Genomic DNA, 23152 nt, shown 5'->3' on the forward strand with positions numbered 1-23152 from the left:
TCAAATTTTGGCAGCCCCTCTGTAAAGTCCATTGAGACACTCTCCCATGCCTATCCTAGGATTGTCAATGTTTGTAACAGTCCAGCTGAAGCCACCGTCTCATTCTTGCACCTCTTACACACATCACAAGCCATAACAAACTTGATCACCGATTCCTTGAGCTTAGGCCAATGGAAAAACTGCTTCACCTTATGATAGGTGTTTTGTATTCTCAAATGTCCCCCCAGGGGAGATTCAAGCAAGGTTTGTAGGCTCTTCTTCTTGAGTGCTTCACAGTCCCCAGTGACTAGCCTTCCCTGATATCGTATCAAACCATTCACTAGAGTATACCCCTTCTTGCTCGTAGGGTCCACAATTAGCTATTCCAGTAGGGCCTTGGTCTGGTCATCCATTTCATAACTCTCTGCCACCTCATGACACCAATCTGAAGCTGAGCATGGAACACTAATCAAAAAGGGTACCTGCCCCCCCTACTGGTGGCGGCCCTGGTGGCCTAAGCATGTAAATGGATATAAAGTACATCTATATTTACACATACACATATACATGCATCTTTCAGTGTGTTTCTGGGTTCCAGTGAAATAGGTATGAGAACTTAGAAAATGAAGAACAAACAGAAGGGCTGCAATCTAATTTACTATTGACGTTGAGTAGTTGCCTGATGGTGGGGAGGTGTATATCTATATGGATCTGTGCATGTCTCCTTGGTTTTGGAAGGCTTTATGGGCAACAGGACTGAGAATGGTTTTGGGAAATAGTTCAACAAATAGTTGAGATATAGCAGCATGGTGATGGGTTGCAATAATAGGTTAATGGATAACAAATAATTGTAAGTGTTTTGAGGAAGAGACAAAAAGTATCTTATTTTATTCATGTGTTAGGTATACACACTACTCTACAAGGTACAACTTAGGAAAGCTAATAACTATGTACAAGGCTAAGCCCGTACAACACTATAAAACTAACAGTAAGATATCTTTTGGAAGGAAAGTGGGATGGTGGCAGCTGTAAGGGCAGAGAGGTTCAGATGACAATGCAAAATAATGATTTTTTTTTTTTTTTTTGGGTTTGGGGGGTGGGGGAAAGGGGGAGAGTTACATTGATAGGAAGAAGGAACAAGGAAGACAAAAGAGAAAAATGAGGAATATCCAATTTGGTTGAATCTGTTATAGAAGAAAGAAGGAAGAATAAAGTGTGAAAAGGAGAAGCATAGCATGAGAAAAAAGATTCTGAGGTCATATATGTCATAAAGAGGGGAAATCATCCTTATAGTGGTCCACTTAGAAAATTATATCTCCAGGTCATTCACTCGGGCAGAACATGCATAGTTACTAACAAACTTCAGTCCATTTTACAGATTATCTGGATTACATAAGCATCATGGGTTCAGTTTTGTACCACAGTTTGGGCGAAACAAAGGAGGTTGTAATTACCCTATAGAAAGAGTTCAAGCTTATGCAGAGGTCGTGGTTATAATAAATGACGGAAATTGTTTTTTTTCCTGTAAATAAATTATGGAAATTGTTAAGAAACACGTAAGGCATTACACAACCTGCATAACAAAATCCATGATAAAGACAGAAGCTGCATACTGGTATCAACATAAAGTGTAAAACATTCTGGCTCCGGAATATTTGTGGTTTTGGAAAAGCACTACCATTACCCTAGTAAATATTAAGAAAGAATATAGAGGGGAAGAAAATAATCAAAGAGCTAGGAATGTGCAGTGCTACTACCCAAAAAGAAAAGGAAATAAAAGATCAAGCTTATGAATGGCCAATGCTTTGAATACCTTGGACAAAGTTTAGGACAGAAGTGCTTCAAAACATAAATAAGATGATGCATATGATGCATATGTTCATGACAGTTGCAGGATTGCAAGAAATAAATTATAGGACCCATAATAAACTGAAAAATAATGAAAATGCAGGGATTCATATCCATACCAAAGTCAATGCGAGGCACTGAAAAGTTTCATTGCGGCCAATAATATCGTTGCGGACAGCATTAATTGCTAATCTTAAAAAATCATGATTTTCATTGAGCAAACATGATGTCACTATGTACCCAACCTGCAGTCATTGTAAACAGTCAACTTTATTGGGAAAGAATCATAACCCTTCCCCAAACACAAAAGCAAGAAAATAGTCTAGCATGCATGAAAACCCAATTATCACCCAGGGAACATATCATCAACTTTAAATTGCATTTTGGAAATATAGTGATACTGTACCCAATGTCACAGTATCTTGCTTCATTTGCGATCATTATCAAGTGTACTAACACAGAGGCTAACAAAAAGACATTTGGACAGAGCTGACTCACTTCACCTATTAAATGAGCAAAGAATAAACATTCCCATTTGATAACAAAGATTCGAAAACTTGTTGGACCTATATTTAGTTAGTAAGCTTCAATAAGAAAGTAAATGTCTTTCAAGTACTGAAAACCAAAGCAAGCTGTGAGATTTATTTCTTTCCATATATTTAGACATGTGTAGAATGTGTATATAGTCAGTATAATTAGCTGATAATTAGGGTAATTAGTCTCCATGATTTAGGCTATAATTATCTCTGTAATTATCTCCATTATTTATGACTCATTTATTGTAATTAGCCTATAAATAATAGAATTGAGAGACTAATCTCCCAAGCTTTCTCTCCCAATCACTCTCACATGATATTAGAGCCTGTGTTGAGAAAATTCTAAAGTCCCCTGTTGTGTCTCTATTTCCAGCAGCACTCAAACCCTATGCTCTCTCTCTACTTGCAACTCAAACCTACGGTTACAAATGAATGGCTCGGCTCAAAAAAAACTCGTTCAAGTTCGTTTATTAAGGTAAACAAGTCGAGTTTGAGCCTAAATTTGAAGCTTGATTTGTAAATGAGCCGAGCTTGAACTCAGTAAAACTCAGTTCGTTAGCTCATAAGCTGGCTCAATTAGAGGCTTGTGAACAGGCCCAATTGGAAGTTCACGATTAGATATAATAAAATATATGTATAATATATTAGATATATATTTTATAGATATATTATTTAACATGCATACATATACATACATACATACATACATACATACATATTATATCACTTTTCTCTCCCCAAGAAACCTACTCTCTCTGCCCAAGAGGAAACCCACTTTGATGAATCACATGATAAGATCTATGATTCAAATTTTCTAACTTTAGTTTTAATGATGAAAAACATCTCTTCCTTTTGCAAAATTTATTAAAAACGATTTGTCATTATCAAAAACAAAATATCTTCAAAGCATACTCTTATGAAAAACCGTATTCAAAAGGTCGTAAGTGCAGTTAGTCAAAATAAGTTCCAAAAGAAGCATTTTCTCCAAATTTAGTAGGCCATCTGTCGACTGGTCAATATGATCTGTCGACCGTTTTTTTAAATTTTGGCCCAGTTGTCGACCGATGCTTATGCATCTGTCGACAGATTGCTTGTAATCTGTCGACCGGTCCTTTGTATTGATCTTTAGCTATCGACCAATACTTTTGCATCTGTCGACTGGCAGTATGTGTGTTCTAAAAGAATGGCTTCATCTGTCGACCGATGCAAGAGCATCGGTCGACCGACAAAATGCCAATCCTTGATGCTTTTATGGTGAGCAAGCCATCTGTCAACCGATGCCTAGCCATCTGTCGACCGACAGTATGCTTGCTCAAGGAACTGTCAACAGTTGCAAATGATCTATCAATCGAATTTTGAATTTTTACTAATCTGTCGACCGATGCCTTGCATCTGTCAACCGTTTGCTTCGCAGAAACACATAACGACTAGTTCATCATTTGCACTCAAGTGCTTTCTCCACTAACAATGGCTTGATTCAAACATGGGCTTTCAAGAGGCTATAAATACAAGTCGCAAGGAAGTTTCAAATCACCCAAGCAATCTATCTACAAGCTCCCAAGTGCTAAAATCATTGTTGTGCTTCATTGGTAAATTTGTTCTCTTCTCAAGGCATTGTATTTATTTATTTTGTGTAATTCTTGTTCGAGCCTTGTCTTCATCTTTGAGAGAACTGTAACTGAGAATATTGTTTCTCGGAGCCTCTCGTATTTTGCAACATTTTGTATTTTCCTACCTTGTCTTGCTAAAGGGCCTACTTTGCTTGTAGAAGGTTTTTGTGATACCTAACTTTGCTAGAGGGCTTGCTTGTTCAAGCAAGAGGTTTCTATTTTCCTAGCTTAGTGCTAGAGGGCCTATCCGGCGTGATAGGAGAGTTATAGTGTTTTGCTTGAAAATCCTTAGTGAGGAACTAAGGTAGTGGACTAGGCTTAGTTAAGCCGAACCACTATAAATCATTGTATTCTTTTGTGCTTGCAATCTTTACTTATTTATCTTTTCAAAACATTTCTTTTGCCTCACTTGATTCATACATTTAAACCTTTCATTGAAAAAGATTTCATATTTTTCATTCTTGTGTTCTTAATTGTCAAAACGAGATTGTCTTTATTCGGTTGATACCTCATCATGCCATTTCAAGGTCTTGAGGTTTAACAAAGCCAAGGTCTTCATAGACGACATCTCCTTTTCATTAAAAGAATTTTTAATATAACAATTCACTCCCCCCCCCCCCCTCTTGGTGTGTGCCATAGCTTTTCAAATCTAACACACTTTTCCTCTTCCTCCCTCTCCTTGTTTCTTCCCTTCCCTTGGTCGTCTGTTGCTCTCTCTTCTTCCCTTCCATCTGTTACTCTTCTTCTCCAACCATCTTCCCTTCGCTGCCTTCCTCTCGCCATCGCCTCGCCCCTTGTCGTTGCCTCACCTCTCTCTGTCGCCTTGCTTCTCGCCATAGCCTTGCCTCTTGCTGTTGACCGCCGCTCATCCTCCATCTCTGCCACTGCTACACACTTCTCCCTCTCTGCCGCTCATCCTCCTCTCTATGGCAAGCCCGAGCTTGACTCATCAACTGAATTAACAAGCTGAGCCCGAGCCAATGCTTAGGTTTGCCGAGCTTAGCGAAGCTTGGCTCAACTCGACTTGAATTCAACCCTACTAAGCTCAGCTCAGCACAACCCGACTCAAATTCAACCCTACTCAAACCCTATTCTTTCTCTCTACCACCAACTAGCTGAGCCTATTGGCACTTTTTCTGGTGCTTTTCCGCAAAACCAACAACACCATCATCCCTAGACACTTCCGATCTGCCTACCCCAAGTGTTACGCCACCGCACATAGTTTGCTTGTGCCTCCATGTAGGCACATCCGTCGTCATCTTGCCTCTGGTCACTCCAGATCGGACCTCTAGCACCCCCTAAGCCTATTTCAGCATCTGACACCTCCTCTGCCTCTCAAACCTTTGTTGTCTCCAATCTAAGGACACCCAAGATCACCACTATTAAGTTGATAGAGTCTACCAACTATCTCTCATGGATAGCCTTTGCCAAAATACGATTTAAAAGACAAGACCAAGCCAATCATCTTACCACAAAGGCTAAAAGTGTGCCAACAACCAATCGGGCTAGATGGGAACAAGTTGATGCCCGGTTATGCAGTATCTCATGGCAATCCATTGATCCATCAATCTTGCAGCTCTTTTGCCCCTTTGAAACTTATGCTGACGTATGGAAAGAAGCTAAAAAGTGCTATACTAATGATATCCAACGCTTGTATGCCATGGTCTCCAATATCAAGAATCTCAAACAAGAGACATCCATGGAATCTTATCTGGGGCAGGTTCGAGCACTCATGCAGGAATTTGATCCTCTTCTCCTCTTACTACCACCCACACTGAACAAATTGCACAAAGAGATAAGTTTTTCATGGTTATTACTCTCTCTAGACTGAAACCTGAATTTGACACTATCAGACATCAAATCCTGACTAGCTCCACTAATCCTATTGTGAAGGATTCTTTCAAAAGGTTGTTGAACAAGAAAAGTGTGCACTGTGTGTCCTCTTCATCTACTATTGTTCCTCTATCCAAATCTTTGGCTCTTGTATCTCAGGCCTCCAACTTAGGAGGAAACAAGGGATGTAATAATAATCGTCCATATCCACAGTGCACCTTTTGCGAGAAAATAGGTCATCTTGAGGGAAAATGCTAGAAGAAACATGGTCGCCCAGTTGCTCCGCCTGCATTGTCTACCAGTGCAGCTAGTGTGTTTCAAAGTAATCCTAGTCCTGCCCCATCTCCACAAAGTTCACAGTTGATACCTATGTCTACAGCCAAGTATGATGCTTTCCCAAAATTCCAGGCCGCACAAAAGTCTCACCCTAGTAACCTCATTGGATACATTACTAAAGGTCCATCTCTTGGTCCTAGATTCTGACCATATGTGTGGTAATAAACTTCTTCTCTCCTCACTTACCTATTATAATACTTTGCCGACTGATACCCTTGCTAATGGCACCAAAATTGCAGTTGAAGGGATAAGTCAAGCCACACCCAACTCTTAGCCATCTCACTAAAACCCTTAGTTGCTCAGTCACCTTCACTCCTAACTCTGTTTGTATACAGGACCGAGGTGCGGGGCAGACGATTGGTGTTGGCCATGAGTCGTAGGATCACTACCATATTGCTACGCCTCGTTTGACGGTAGCCTGCACCAGTATCACCTCTCCCGAACTTGTCCATCATCGCCTTGCTCACTCGAGTCTCTCTGAACTCAAGAAATTGGTTCCAAATTTATCCTCTTTATCTGTTTTAAATTGTGAGTCTTGTCAACGTGGAAAACACACTCGTAGTCATTTTCCCCGTAGAGTCCCCAATCGAGCCGAGTCCCCTTTCTCTCTTATTCACACAAATGTATGGAGTCCTAGCCGTGTTAACTCTACTTTGGGTTTTTCTTACTTTGTTACCTTTATTGACGATTATTCTCGTTGTACTTGGCTCTTTTTATTGAAAAGTCATTCAGAGTTGTTTTCCATATTTCAAACTTTTGTGCTGAAATAAAGACTCAGTTTGGCAGAACTATTTGTGCCTTACATTGTGATAATGCTCCAAAATATTTCTCATCTCAATTTACAACATTTATGGCTACTCTAGGCATTTTACACCAATCTTCTTGTCCATATACTCCATAATAGAATGGAGTAGCTAAAAGGAAAAATCGTCATTTCATTAAGAGAGTCCGAACTATTATTGCATGCTAATCTTCCTTCTTAATTTTGGGGTGACACGGTTCTTACTACCTGTTATCTTATTAATTGCATACCCTCTTCCGTTCTGCATGATCAAATCCCTCATAGTATTGTGTTTCCTACTCAACCACTTTATTTCCTTTCTCTTCATCTCCTTTGGTTGTGTTTGTTTTGTGCATTGTCTAACTCCTGGACAGGACAAGCTCACTACTAAGGCTCTTAAATGTATTTCCCTAGGCTATTCTTGGTTATAGGAGGGCTATATAAATGCTATTCTCCTAAGTTAAACAGATACACCATGTCAGCTGATGTCACTTTTTTTGAACAACAGTCTTTCTTTCTAGTTGCTCAACCCGACTCTTCAAGCATTGATCAGGTTTTGTCCATTCCCTTTTATTCCCTTTAGAGGATTTGCCTATCTTTTCTCCCACAGATCCTCCACTTCTCACTTACCATTGTCGTCCTTACCCTGCTCCTAGAGCCAGCTAACCAACTGAGCCAACCCATGAGGACTCACTCTCTCCGCCAGACGTCCCTCCTACCATGGATCTAAACCTAGACAGTCTCCCTATTACCCAACGCAAAGGTAAACGGTCTATTCTCAATCCTTTCCCCATTTATCATTTTTTGAAATATGACCACCTACCACCTACTTATTGTGCCTTTGTTTTGAGTCTTTCTTATGTCCCCATTCCTAAAGATACAGGTGAAACTTTATCCCATCTTAGTTGTTCTGATTGATGAGATGGAAGCCTTGCACTCTAATGCGATGTGGGACTTGGTTCCTCTCTTGCAAGGAAAGACCACAGTTGGTTGTTGATGGACTTTTACTCCCAAGATTGGCCCTAATGGAACCATTGATCGTCTCAAAGCACGTTTGGTCGCTAAAAGGCATACTCAGATCTATGAGTTGGATTATAGTGATACCTTCTCTTCAGTGGCCAAGATGGCCTCTATTCGTATATTCCTTTCTCTGGCTGCTATGCATCATTGGCCACTCTATCAGCTTGATATTAAAAATGTGTTCCTTTATAGTGACTTGAAGGAGTGTACCTGGAGCAACCACCTGGGTTTGTTGTTTAAGAAGAGTCTGGGTTAGTTTGCAAACTCCGTAAGTCTCTCTATGGATTGAAACAATCTCCGCGAACATGGTCTAACTCGTTTAGTACTGTGGTTCAAGCATTTGGAATGACCTGGAGTGAAGCCGATCACTCTATCTTTTATCAACACTCACCATCATAACAATGCATCTACCTCATGGTTTATGCAGATGACATTGTCATCACGAGGAGAGATCAAGTAGGCGTACAGTAGTTGAAGGAACACCTGTTCAAACATTTTCAGACAAAAGATATGGGGCAGCTTAGATACTTCTTGGGTATTAAGGTGGCACAGTCGAGAGAAGGTGTTCCTATATCACAGAGAAAATATGCATTGGATATCCTGGAAAAAACTGGTCTATTAGATTCCAAACCAGTCGACACTCTAATGGATCCTAACGTCAAACTCCTACCAGGTTAGGGGGAGCCATTGTCAAATCCTGGGAGATATCGAAGACTGGTGGGAAAGCTGAATTACCTCACAATAACAAGACCAAACATCTCTTTCACAGTGAGTGTGGTCAGTCAGTTTCTCAACTCCCCATGCAACTCTCACTGGGATGTTATTCTCCGTATTCTAAAGTATATCGAGAGTGCATCGAGGAAATGATTACTCTATGAGGATAGGGGACACTCAGAGATTTGGTGCTATTCAAATGCTAACTGGGCAGGATCTCCTTCTGATAAAAAATCTACTTTAAGGTACTATGTTTTGATTTGAGGTAATTTGGTTTATTAGAAAAGCAAAAAACAGATTGTAGTAGCAAGGTCAAGTGTTGAAGCAGAGTACCGAGCCATGGCTAATGCGACATGTGAGCTTATATGGCTTAAGCAACTTCTATAATAACTAAAGTTGTTGTCACGTGCTTTGGCAATTAGGCCTTATGAATAAAAATAGATTGCATAGCTGGAGGAATATTCTAGCATGGCAAGTGGTGCAAGTTGCATTAGATTGGTAATCGTTTTGGCGCCAATCTGTTACTAAGGTTAGTATAAAATGTCCTGTCCCAGCCATTGCAAAGCATGAATGATCAATCAGAGAATTCAAATTCCCTCTCTCTCTCTCTCTCCCTCTCTCTCTCTATTCTCTTATTCTACACCCTTTCCCTCTCGTTTCCCTACCAAATTCATTCTCAGTTAGCCGAGAATTTTCCTATCATATCTAAGATCTAACATTCTGGTATTAGAGCAAGTTCCTAGTAGGCAAAATTACAAGCGATCAGTTATCATGGCCAACGGTACCCAAATGAAACGAAATGGAGTCATAGTTGCAACAAGTAACAGCAACAATGACGGAGATACAGAATCAAGCTGGATCTATGGAGGACAAGATCAGATCGGCAGTTGAGAGGAAGGTCGAAGCAATTGCGAAAAGATTGCAAGGGGATATGCGTAATCACATACGAGAGGAGATGCGGGAGTAAGGCAACATGTTGCGCGATCAATTGCAACAATTCATGCTTATGTTTTCCAACCAAATTCAAGTAAGAATCTCACCTGATTTTTCCCCCAGAGATAGGGAGGAACCAATCCTACCTGGGGTTGGAACTAATAACCGAAATGCCGAATCTTCGAAGTTTGAGGTGGATCTAGCTACGATGGGAGAAAATGTTGTTGAAAAGAGACAAGAGACACACACTACACCACATCAATTTGGTTTTCCAGTACCAAAACTGGAATTACCTACATTCGAGGGACAGAAGCCTCAATTGTGGATAGGGTGATGCGACAAACTGTGTAGCATTCACCAAGTAGCAGAAAGCCAGAGAGTGGCCATGGCATCGGCTTATCTCAATGATGTGGGTGATCTAGGTTCCAAGGATGGTCCAGGGTGAGGGATAACTATAATTGGGATGATTTTATCAAGGGGCTGGCTGTGTGGGAGATTTTCAAACGAGGCATGATGGACATGGCAGAGTAATTCAATTGGTTGAAACAGGAAGGGACTATACAAGAGTACAACACAACAACAACAACATATCCAGCATTTATCCCACTATGTGGGGTCGGTTACATGAATTCTAGACTTCCATATATTTCTGTCTTTTGTCATATCTTCATTTAGGTCCATACACTTCATATCAAACTTTAATGTCTCTCCCAAAGTCTTCTTGGGTCTGCCTCTACATCTTTTTTTGACTAATTGTTCTATTTCATCAACTCTCCTCACAGGAACGTCTCTTGGTCTCCTTCTCACATGACCAAACCATCTTAGAGGAATACTTAGTGTCAAGTTTTGTAGGGGGGTTGAGTGATAAGCTTTGGCTAGCAGTGAAGATGCTAAAACCGAAGACTATTCAAGAGGCAGCAAAAGGGGCCTCTTTACATGAGCTATCAGTAGAGGCACTTATGAGGAAACAAAGGGTACAAAATAAAGGAGAGAATCAAGGGCTGATACAATCTGGTGGGAAAATACAAGGTAGGGAATTCCTGAAGACAAGGACAAGAATTCGATACCAAATAGTCCACCATCTGCCCCAACCTTGCAACAAAAGGACAAACTCATAGAAGACAAGTAGGATTGTGTTTTAGATGTGGGGATAAGTACTCTCCCAAACATTAGTGCAAGAAGCAATTGCTTCTATTGGAAGGAGAAAAAGAGGAAGAAGATAAAGGCCTAGCGATAGTGGAAGAATTTGAAGAAGAAGACAATGGTGCGATATCCTTACATGCAATCAAGCGAATGGCCAGTAGTAAAATAATCAAAGTGGAAGGGAGAGTGCAGGATAGCACCCTAATGGTTCTGATTGACAATGGGAGCACCCACAGTTTCATTGATGAAGGGACAGCTAAGAAGATGAACTGACAGTTGGCAAGTACACAACCACTATCAGTCATAGTGGCTAATGGGAATAAGGTGGTGAGTGCATCCGTTTGTTTGGGTTTCTGTTGGGAAATGCAAGGGGAAATATTAGAAGCTAATTTGAGGTTATTAAAACTCGGGAGTTGCCACATAGTATTGGGGGTCGATTGGATGAAAGCAATAAGTTTGATCTATTTTGATTTTAACAAGATTGAGGTATCTCTTGAAAAGGAAGGAAGGAGGGTAGTTCTTTAAGGGAATGTGGAGATGGGAACTTGCAAGTTGATTAACGAGAAGAGGCTGCAACAACTATTCAGGAGGAAGATATCTCAAGTGGCACAACTATTTTCAATTGAAGCCAGGGAGGAAACTGAGTACTATGATGGAGAAGAAGGAAAATGCACTGTGATTAGCAACAAACAGCCTCAGGTTACATGGCAAGTACATGAATTGGCCTTATTTGATGTATTACTGGTAAAATATCAAGACCTCTTTATAAAGCCTAAGTCACTACCACCTGAGAGGTCTTTGGACCATTCCATACCCCTCCAACCAAATGCTGAACCAATCAACATTCAATCCTACAAGTATCCTCCCAAGCTTAAATCTAAAATTGAAAAGCTTGTGAGAGATATGCTAAACCAATCCGTGATTAAACCAAGCCATAGCCCTTTGCCTCCCAATCCTTTTGGTTAAAAAGAAAGATGGGACATGGTGTTTTTGTGTTGATTACAGATAACTCAACACCATCACTATCAAAGACAAGTTTCCAATCCCTATCATTGAAGACTTGCTAGACAAGCTCAAACGTGCATCCGTATTTTCTAAATTGGACCTAAGGTCAAGCAATCATCAGATTCGGATGAACCCAATTGATATACCAAAACAACTTTTCACACCATGGCCACACTGAATTCATTGTAATGCCATTTGACCTAACCAATGCCCCAACCACATTCCAAGCATTTATGAACAGTATATTTGAACCCTACCTCAGAAAATTTGTACTAGTCTTTTTTTACGATATCCTAATCTATAGCCCTTCATTTGACCAACACCTGAAGCACCTTAGGACTATTTTTGAGATCCTAAGATTCAACTAGTTGTTCATCAAACAGTCAAAATGTACCTTTGCATAGAAACAAGTAGAATACCTTGGGCATATTATTTATAGTGCTCAAATGGGGATGGATCCCAAGAAGATTGAGGCAATAACTGCATGGCTTAGGCCCACTAACATAAAGGCTCTAAGGGGATTCTTGGAGCTCACCGGTTATTACAAGAAATTTGTGAAGAATTATGGATTGATTAGCAAGCCACTAATAGATCAATTAAAGAAAGATGGGTTTAATTGGGACCACAAGGCACAGAAGGCCTCTGAACAACTTAAGCAAGCAATGAGTAAAGTTCCTGTGCTAGGGTTACTAGACTTCAACAAACCTTCACGCTGGAAATAGACGCCAACAACATAGGAATAGGGGCAGTCCTCTCACAAGATGGTAGACCATTAGCCTTCCTTAGCCAAGCCCTAGCCCCAAGACACCAAGGACTTAGCATCTATGACAAGGAATTGATGGCAATCCTAATGGCAGTGGACAAATGGCAACACTACTTAGAGGGAGGACAGTTCATCATCAAAACAAATCACGAGAGCCTAAAGTTTCTACTGTAACAAAGGTTGCATACTCATTTACAAAAGAAAGGGATGGCCAAATTAATGGGATTTGATTATGAAATACACTTCAGAAGAGGGAAGGTAAATGTGGCAGCGGATGCATTGTCTTGCTACCAAGAGGAAGGAATGGCAGCTGCAATTACAGCAATAGTACTAGATTGGCTCCAAGAAGTGACAGATAGCTATCAAAAGAGGGCATGGACTAAGGAGTTATTGGAGCAATTGAGCATGGATGCTAATAGCAGGCCTAACTATGCTTTGGTTAATGGATTGATAAGATACAAGGGTAGGTTGGTGAATGGGGAATGTGAGGTCTTAAAGAACATAATCCTACAATCATTGCATGGATCACCAATGGGAGGACACTCTGGCATACAAAATATTTACTAGAAGGTGAATCAAGTTTTCTATTGGCCATGATTAAAAAAATACATCTGGGAATACATGATGAACTATGACGTTTGCAAATGATGCAAACATGAGACAGTGGCTCATCCAGGTCTCCTACAACCCTTAGCCATTTCGAAGCATGCATGGACTAATGTGACTGGATTTTATAGAAGGCTTACCAAGATCTGAAAGGACGGATTGTACTCTGGTGGTGGTTGACAGATTTACGAAGTTTATCCATTTCATTGGGCTATCTCACCCCTTTACATCACAGGAAGTTGCTAGAGTTTTTTTGGATAATGTGGTGAAGTTGCATGGGGTACCACACTCCATAATACCCGGCAGAGACAAGTTGTTCACCAGTTTATTTTGGAAAGAATTGCTATGATCTATGGGCACAAAATTACATATGTCCACCGCCCATCACTCGAAGACAGACAGTCAATTGGAAAGGGTTAATCGGTGCCTAGAATCATACCTAAGATGCCTATGTTTCCTTCAGCCAAAAGGGTGGCATAAATGGGTATCAATGGCTTAATGGTGGTACAATTCAAGTTACCACAATTCAATCAAAATGACTCCATTTGAACCCCTTTAAGGCTACAAACCAACCCTCTTACCAACTATAGGCGGGCAATCCACAGTGGCAACTGTTGAGGCGTATATGCAACAAAGGCAGGATATCCTAAGATTATTAAAGACGAAATTGGCTAAGGCACAGAATAGGATGAAGCAAATGGCAGACAAGAGGCGAAGTGAAAGAGAATTCTCAGTAGGGGAAGAAATCTACTTAAAATTGAGCCACCCATATGTCAGGGCCCTAACTTGCTAGCCAATATCTAAATTGAGTCCCAGATTCTATGGGCCCTTCCCGATTCTTGCCAAGATAGGGTCGATGGCCTATTGGTCGCAATTACCTGATAGATCGCAAATCCATCCTGTATTTCACATCTCCCTACTTAAGAAAGCGACTGGAACACAAGTTGCCAACCAAGCACTCCCTCCTATCCTCAGGAAGGAAATGGGATCGGTGGTACCAACAACTATCCTAAACAAACGAATTGTTTAAAGACAAGGAGCCCCTCTCACCCAAGTACTCATCAAATGGTATTCCCTTCACTTGGACAACAACACTTGGGAGTACTTATCAGATCTCTTAAGGCAGTTTCCCAACACTGTCAGCCTACTACACATTTCTTGAGGACAAGAAATGGCTAAAAGGGAGGGGAAAGTTGTCACATACTTTGGCTATTAGGCCTTATGAATAAAAATAGATTGCATAGCTGGAGGAATGTTCCAACATGGCAAGTGGTGCAAGTTGTATTAGATTGGTAACCGTTTTGGCACCAATCTGTTAATGAGGTCAGTATAAAATGTCATGGCCCAGCCATTGCAAAGCATGAATGATCAATCAGAGAATTCAAATTCCCTCCTCAATTCCCCCCCCCCCCCTTCTCTCTCTCTCTAATTCTACAACCTTTCCCTCTCGTTTCCCTACCAAATTCATTCTCAGTTAGCCAAGAATTTTCCTATCAGATCTGGGATTTGACAATTGTGTGCAACGTCTCCCATGAAGCTTGTGTGTGACAATCAAGCTGCACTCCATATTACCTCAAATCCATTATTTCATTAAAGAACCAAGCATATTGAGATTGACTGTCACTTTATCAAAGAAAAACTAGCTGAAGGTGTTATTGTCACTAAGTTTGTTAACTCCAATTATCAACTAGCAAATGCCTTCACAAAGTCACTTAGGGATCTTCGGATAAATTACATTTGTAACAATCTTAGCGCATATGATATACATGCTCCAAATTAAGCAGGAGTGTGAGATTTATTTCCTTTCATGTATTTAGACATGTATAGAATGTGTACATAGTCAATTGGTAATTAGCTAATAATTAGGGTAATTAGTCTCTGTTAGCGGATACAACAACTCTAGTTATAGTAAGGATACGGCAACCTAGTTATGGGAAGTCTTGAAGAAGTGATCACGCCTCTTTGGAAGTTTCTATAACTAGATTAGGATACTTCCTAATCTGGTCTTAGGAAAGTTTCCTAATGTTTGTGTATATTGTTTTCCTTTGTAAATATGTAGTTTTCCTTTCTTCTTATCTTTTTTGTTTCCTTTCTTGTATTCATTCTCCCTCCATAAAAAAGGGTCGTGTACATTCTTTGAGAATTATGCAAAGAAGTATTTTCTACCGTCTCCATGATTTAGGTTGTAATTATCTCCATGATTAGCTCCATTATTTAGGACTCATTTATTGTAATTAGCCTATAAATAATAGAATTGAGAGACTAATCTCTCCCCTTTTTTCTCCCAATCCCTCTCACACGAGCTGTGTAGAAATCAAGGAGATAAGAGATACTTGATAATTTTTGTCAAAACATAAAGGGAACCAATAAGAAAGGGAAATGGCTGCAATCTTGGAAAGCAACAGCCCCCTAGAAACTGAAATTTAGTAAACTAGTAGCTTTTAACTATTTAGGGGTTGTTCTTTTCATGTTTCAGTTTTCAGTTTTCAGTTTTAAATTTATTTTCAGTTTTTGTGTTTTGAGTGTCTATTTTGAGATTGTTGAAAACGTGTTCTTTTTGTCTGTAGCATTTTCTACATTTTGGAAATTTTGAGCGTGTTTGTGATGAAAACGGCCAAAATAACTTTTTATTATTTTGAGTTTTCTTTACAAAAAATTTCTTTGTTTTAGAAAATGTGTTTTTAAAAATATAAAATTGAACATGTTTTCACTGTTTTGGAAAACTGAAAATAGCAAAGAGAACAAGGCCTTATTGTTTAAACTACTTTGCCTTGGTTGTATTCAACATCTATAAAGAAGCCTACCTATCTAACAAAGCGCATCACTGTTCATATATGCAATTTAGGACTGATACATTGCACACTTTGAGCTGGCCACTGCAGATTGTTCCAGTTCAATGCATGAATAATGGAGATGTGATGCGCACATATTTTCGAATGTGGTATGATAGGATAGATATCATAGATTCTTGTAAGTTACACAATAAGAATTGAAATCTGAAAGTATATTTTATCATTTTCCTTTTAACAATTTTAATGCAATATAACCTATCATATTTGTTGATACAATTTTAAGTATGATTCACAAATGGTAATAATTGTAAAAATATTCTTAATCTCATTTTCTAAGTCTTATTCAGACCTAGTCAAACTGGATCGTAATGTATCAGTAAGTAAATTTACGAAGCACAGTGACTAACAATCAATAGGACAAACTTAGCATTCAATTAGTCAACTTATGTTGACTGCATGCCACCTTCAATATTATAACAGAAACCAATTACATAATAAAATAAGAAACTGATGGATTATTGTAAAAGAAATTAGAGGGATAATTTGGATATGCATGACCTGTTTCTCTGGATACTTAGGTGCAGATATCAAAGAAACAGCTTCCATTTGACCAAAATCAACGTCATAACCCAGCATATAGATGTAAAGCATTTTCCAAACATATTTCTTCTTTTCATAATGTGTCAAACCCTGTCAAAAACAAGAAAAAACAAAACAACCACCAAGCGCATTAACACCACACGATAAAGTAAACAGAAAGTAAGCATTTAGAAGGGCATGGGAAATCAGGCACTCATTCTCATGAATAAATAACGAAAGAAAGTATATAACATGGCATATTTTATTGAAAACAATAGTAGTATGAAATATATTACTGCCAGAAAGACAGCAGCAGAATAATTCAAAATGTGGGGCCCAAAAAAGCTTCACTTCAGCAAAAGAACTGACTGCTAAAAATATGCAACAGAATTTTTTTCCCTGAACCACCAAATCTGCCAAAATGAGCCAGCCCACTATTTTTGCCGAACCTCTAAAGATTCCAGATGTAAATCAAACTTTATTTCCCACATGACACAGTATTCGGTCAAGTGCCCCCGGAAATAACCACATTAAGAAAAAGGTCAGTAAACAGAGTGGGGTGGGGGGGGGGAGAGAGAGGACCCATACAGAAGAAAGACAGAGAGTTGGGGGCATAGGAATAAATAAGTAAATGAAGAAAAAAAACATTGACTAACCTCCATTATAAATTTTAACAATAACAACTATAAGAAATTTAAACAAAAGATGCTAATGCAGAGCATACTTCATGAAACAAAATAAGCATTGGGTGATAATATAAGCTTTGGGTGTATATCCCATAAGGGCATCCCTAGTGAATGAGGTTCCCCACTTAGTGAGGGTTAGAGGAGGATTACTGAAATAAGCTTAAAATTCTTGAAAGTTTACTTGACGATTTATTGAATCCGAGAGAAGCTATTTATACAAGTTAAATGCTACTTTATCCCCTAGAAAATAGAAGTAAATTCAAACTTAAAAACAGTAACTAACATTCAAATTAGGTTGTCCATTATCTTCTAGATTTAAACTTCAAAACTTGAATTCCTTCCTTGATTCTTGGAGCTTTATCCATCTACCAAACTTTCTTTTAAAATCTTCATCTTATCCAACCACTTTATCCTCTTTTTTAAACTTTGAATTCCTTAATCTCGTCCAACACTCCTCCTCAAACTGGAGAATAGATACATGTCATTCCCAACTTGCCAATTAATGCTTCGAAACCTAGTCTTGCCATGGCTTTTGTAAATACATTAGCTACTTGATTGGTTGTGGAAATATAGGATAGATTAATTCCTCCTTCCTCAATCTCCCTCTTTATAAAACTTCCATCTATTCTCACATGCTTCATGCGATCATGTTGAACCGGATTCTTCACAATGTTGATTGTTGATTTACTATCACTATATACCTTTGTTTGTTGTAACAAAGATATCTGTAAACTCACCCCCAGGTATTTTGGTCCCTTTCCTATTGTAGCCAAGCTTGGAAGTATAGCCTATAGGCTTCAATTACCAGAGAGTACCCAGATACACTTGATCTTTCATGTATCTTTGCCGAAGAAGGCAGTACGGGGACAGCATATGAGTCCCCACTTACCTCTGGGAGCTTTGGAGGTCAGTGATTCCCCTGAACCAGCTGCTATTGTGGATAGGGTGATGTATCAGCAAGGGGCACTGATCATGCAAGTACTAGTGAAGTGGTCCCACACACATGAGGACAACAACACCTAGGAGTACCTCTCAGACCTACTCAATCAATTCCCTAGAGCAACCAGCCTACTAACTATTTCTTGAGGATAATAAATGTTTCAAGGGGAGGGTATTATTATGTACTTACGGTATTTTGTGTACTTACGTCGTTGTAATTGCAAGTGGCATTAGTAAAGGTGATAATAGTAAATAAAACAGAATTTGGTTTGTGCTTTAGTAGATTGTATGCAGGTAGAGCATAAGGAGGAAGTACATAAGCAATTATCAGACTTTGGGCAAGAACTTACATATGAGGGGAAGGTTATAAATTGCAGCCTACCCCACTTTGGAAAGCATCTAGATTGTTAATGAAATATTCTTGAATTCTCCCTTCAATTCTCTCTCTCTCTTTCTGCAATTCTATCTTCTCTTTCTCTCTCATTTTCCTTCGGGAATTCTCTCAATTCCTCTGTAAGCTCTATCAATTCATAGAAGATCTGGATTGATAATTGCCGTATCCCTTAGGATCTGACACATGTGAACTATTGCTTAAAAAAATAATCCTTCAAATCCAAATGGAACCATTCCATCTCCACATGTTGCCCATTATCATTGCTAATCCAATAGGTGGACTTTCTTATTCATTAGTCAGTCTTAACTCTTAACTAATGATTTTCAATAATTACTTGAAGAAGCCCAGGCGCCAAGCATGCAAATTAAGGCTGCACAGCTGAGAATTGGTAATTCAAGGTTAGGTGTCATCTAGTAATTCATCAAGGTAGAAGGAACAAAAAGAACTTTCACGGATATACTCAACCCAGTTGTGTTCAATATCCACTCCTCTCTATTGGTCAAGGTCCATCAAACTCTGCTTGTCCAACTAATGACTTGCATAACATCATGAATTAGAAAGGTCACTAAACTATACAGCTCAGCATTGACCTGTTTATGAAATGCAAATGTTCTGCTGAATGAAGTCATTAACAGTTCCATTAGTGCTAAAGTTAAACATGCCTAAACAGAAACTCCCAAGGAGGAAAAATTCCTCATAGCAGCGCTTCTCATTGCCTGTCCCAACCAATGCAAAACCACAGATTACGGTCTCGACATCAAATCAAAGTCTCACTCGTCCATGTGTAGCAACGTCAAAGCCCGAGCTGACTCAATTTCCAAAAAGCTGAAATACACTCTAATCAAAAGGACCTTGGAACTAATCAGAATTACTTTAAAAACGAATGACAGCAACAACATCATACTTGCACATATACATAAATGCGTATTTTAGACCCCTAACCTTCTCGTTTTTGAAACGAGTGCGGACGTTGCCGAGCTCTTTATCGACGCGAAGGCGCTCCTGCTCTTTGTTCTGGCAATTCCGGATGTCGCTGATGAACACGGAGAGGCCCCTCATGCCGGACAGCGCCATCTCCGCTCAGATCCGCCGGAGCAGACGCTTGAGAGCCGGTGCTACTCCTTCGATTCTCTCTGTGGATCGTCGCGGGGCGTTGGATGATCAATGCGACGAAGACGACAGCGATGCTGTTGAATATCGTCGTCGAATATGGAAGAGGTGTGAAATGTTCAAATACGGAAGCGAGGGGACTATGATCGAGAGAGGGAGGTGAGACCGAGGACTAAATTTCGGACAAGTCTGCTCTGCAGCACCAGACGAGACGACTTCTCTGTGTTTCAATTTTTTTTTAATTTTTTTTAATTTGTTACCTCTGCTTTCTTTATCTTTTTTTCTTAAGAAAATGAAACATTGGATCAATTTGGAGATGACGTATTATCTTTTAATTTGGGATTCAACATATATAGGCTAACTTATTAATCATTTAAAATATTAAGAAAAACCCATGTGATGAGTTATTTGTTTCTTTACCTCACTTATAAGTCCTATAGTAAATGATTATATAAATAATTATAGGGTATTAAATTCAATTTTAATATTGTCGATGTGTGAATTTGGTCGATCGTGATTCGTTTGCCCATTATAAGAAATGGACACGAAAGGGGAGAAGAGAAGACACACTAGGAAAATTTTTGTAGTTCAATCAATGTTTCGACTGCTAGTACCTGCAAACACTTCGATGTTCAAGTAAGTAAAAGAGTAGGGAGCAACTATGTATCAGTAAGCTAGCAAGGAAAGCATACCCAGAAGAGAGTCTGCTCATATAGGAGGAGATATCATCTCCGTTTGTATCGTGCTTTTGCAGGTGATGGCATTGAATATCAACTCTGGCAAAGGTTCCTAGGTGATAGCATGGTGTTGACAGGATCCTCATTAATGTGGATGTAGACGAGCACGTAGATACCCAGTAGAGGCTGCAATGATATTGCTGCAGGTGGGTATAGGGTCAGGATAGGACCGGCATGGGCCAAGAGAAAGGGGCCAAATTGGGCCTGGACAGTCTAACTAGAATGATGCATAGCCCGTGACTGTTCTCTAGTTATTTCGTGGCCCTCTTGCATATGCGAGCTGAATGGTCGGCCTGCAAGCTGAACGCGTCACTGGGAGCTAGCTTGGTTCCACGGTCTGCGAGCTTAATAAGTTAATAGGAGCTCGCATGATTGCGTGGTCTGAGCTCAGAGTAAGCGACGTGCGACCTGTATTTGACGACCTTGGCCTTGGGCCTATGTAGGCTTCAGGAGATTGGGTCAACATGCTAGATCAAGTCCAGCCCGCTTCATGCGAGCAGAAAATACATATAACATTAGCCCCCCCAGCTCTTAGTGCGACCCACAGACTGAGAGCTAATGCATGTTGGTTGAAGCAAGCTATGCGATCTGTCGATCTGCCTTTCTGACTTCTGCCCAATCGCTACTAATCATGTCATCTCGTGCTACACGTCTAACAGATCATGGAATGTAATCATTCGGGCAAGCAATAACAGATCCCCACTTACATAATATGATTCTGACTTACATTGACAAGCTATATGTTCAAGACGATCGTGTTACGATCTCAGCTAACATATCATGGCTTTTAGCCGTAATGGCAAGATAAGAATGGTTGATTTATGTGATGATAATTAGATCGATCTGAGTCTTGGTTGATACGTCATAGAGAGATAATATCTGAATCATATCAGAAATCCTGCCAACATATATGTCCAGGTAGATCGTGGTGTGATCCCAGCTAACATACCATGGCTTTTACTTACTTTTAACGAGCCGAGAAGGAACACCTAGGTAGGCCATAAACCACGACCTGAGTCAAGAGGAAATGACCCCAACTAGTGAACCCTTAACTTGAAATCATTAATGGAAGTGGTTGCTCAGTAGGTGCCAAACCATGACATTAAATCAAGAGAAATAAGTCTCATCTCGCAAACCACGACCCGGGGGAGGACCAAGATGAATGCTCATATAAGCTGCAAACCATAGCACAGAGACTAAGATAAATGGGCCCCAACTCGCAAACCATGGTGTCTCTACCCCCATTTTTAAGGACATTCAATCGAATATTAACAAGCATAAAGTGCAATAAAATTGATGAATGAACATTTATAAATTCCAATCAGAATTGCGGGAATTAATTGTAACAAAAAAGTTGGAGCATAAGTAAGAATCAGTTACGCTTGTCGAGAGGAAGGACGAAGGTGTTCCGCATTTCAAGCACTTGGGAGAACAGTTCCATCCTTATTTGTGAAGCGATACGCTCCATTTCCCAGGCTTTCTTTGATAATATAGGGGCCTTCGCAGTTCAGGCCTAGTGTTCGGTTGCTGACCTTGCGAGCTCCATGAAGAACAATGCGTAGCCCGAGATCACCGACGTCATAGGACCAAACTTGAATCCTCCTGTTTGTAATACCTCGCAGCCCGCAGTTGATAAGCAATCACCCTCACACGACCTGTTAGATGTTCTTGCAATTCAAGGCCCACCATGGATAGCAAAAATAGTTCTTAACGCAGGTGTTCAATCCTACTCGAGAGCTTAAGCTGGCTGTTGAGACTGCTAGCTTTCTGGTTGCTCCACATAATCATGCAAGCGACCTCTCCTGATCAAATCCTCAATTGCGTCCTTTAGTGCCCAACATTAAGAGGTATTGTGCCTCGTCTCGTTGTGGTAAGCACAAAATTTGTCCTTATTTCTGAATATGTTTGGAGTCCTTATGGGATTAGGGCTCCCAAAATCCTCTTAGCTCTTCTCAATAGCGAAGATCATATCTTAAGTGTCAAATAGGATGTTGTAGTTCTCGTAGTGACCTCGATGCGCAGGTTGCATTTCTCCTAGCTCATTCCTTGAGTTCTTAGCTACCTGATCATTGTCGCCATTATCCCTCTTCTCGTTCTGGCTGGTGCTTATAGTCTCATCCGTCTGGTCACCCGACTTCTTCGAGCAAAATGTCTCTTCCCATCTAATCTCCTTCGCAACTCATTCGTAGAACTTGCCCCGGTCCATCACAGGGGATTTGTAGATGCTCTCATAGAGCTTCTCATCCTTTTGGAGCCCCGCAGATATCACAATCAGAGTACTTTCATCCGATGGGTTCTCAACATTATTGACTTCATGCCTGAACCTCTCAATGTAATCTTTCAAGGATTCATTGGGCTGCTGAAACACTGTAGTGATGTGACATGTCGGGGCGAGCTGCCTCATAAGCAACCTGTATCAACTTATAAACTTTTTCTGATACTCCTCCCAGCTACAAATGCTGTGAGGACAGAGACTCCTTATCCAGGTCTGAGGTATATCTCCCAAGGTCGCGGGGAAGACGCAACACTTTACTAGTGAACTTAAAGTCTAAAGGTTCATTTGGACGTTAAACGCATCCAGATGATTATATGGATCGACGTCTCTGTTGTATTGAGGGATATTGGGGGTATTGAGTCTGCGAAGGAGAGGCTCTAGTTTGATTTCTCTAGAGAGTGGGGTCCTCTATTCGCGACCTTCCCTCCGATCATGGATCTCGTGTCTTGCCTCCAGCTGTTGGACCCTCTGCAGTAATCCCTCCACGGTGGGGTTTGGATCCGTAGATCGCCCGGTATGAGATTGCTTCTCCC

At 40.1% G+C, this 23152-nt stretch overlaps 1 protein-coding gene across 3 annotated transcripts in view; it reads right to left on the reverse strand.

Annotated features, from left to right (window-relative positions):
* The window catches only part of LOC127796685 (AP-2 complex subunit alpha-1-like), a 52662-nt gene extending 32855 nt beyond the window's left edge, over positions 1-19807 (reverse strand). For all 3 annotated transcript variants that reach the window (XM_052328967.1, XM_052328966.1, XM_052328965.1), the window contains exons 1-3: positions 19440-19807; positions 16458-16589; positions 1947-2072 (exon numbers count right to left, since the gene is read on the reverse strand). In XM_052328967.1, coding sequence (XP_052184927.1) covers positions 1947-2072; positions 16458-16589; positions 19440-19571 — 390 coding nt within the window. In that variant the 5' untranslated portion in view covers positions 19572-19807. The remainder of the gene's footprint in view (positions 1-1946; positions 2073-16457; positions 16590-19439) is intronic.
* Between the last annotated feature and the right edge of the window lie 3345 nt (positions 19808-23152).

Source organism: Diospyros lotus, chromosome 3 (assembly GCF_014633365.1).
Source record: "Diospyros lotus cultivar Yz01 chromosome 3, ASM1463336v1, whole genome shotgun sequence".
NCBI lineage: Eukaryota > Viridiplantae > Streptophyta > Magnoliopsida > Ericales > Ebenaceae > Diospyros > Diospyros lotus.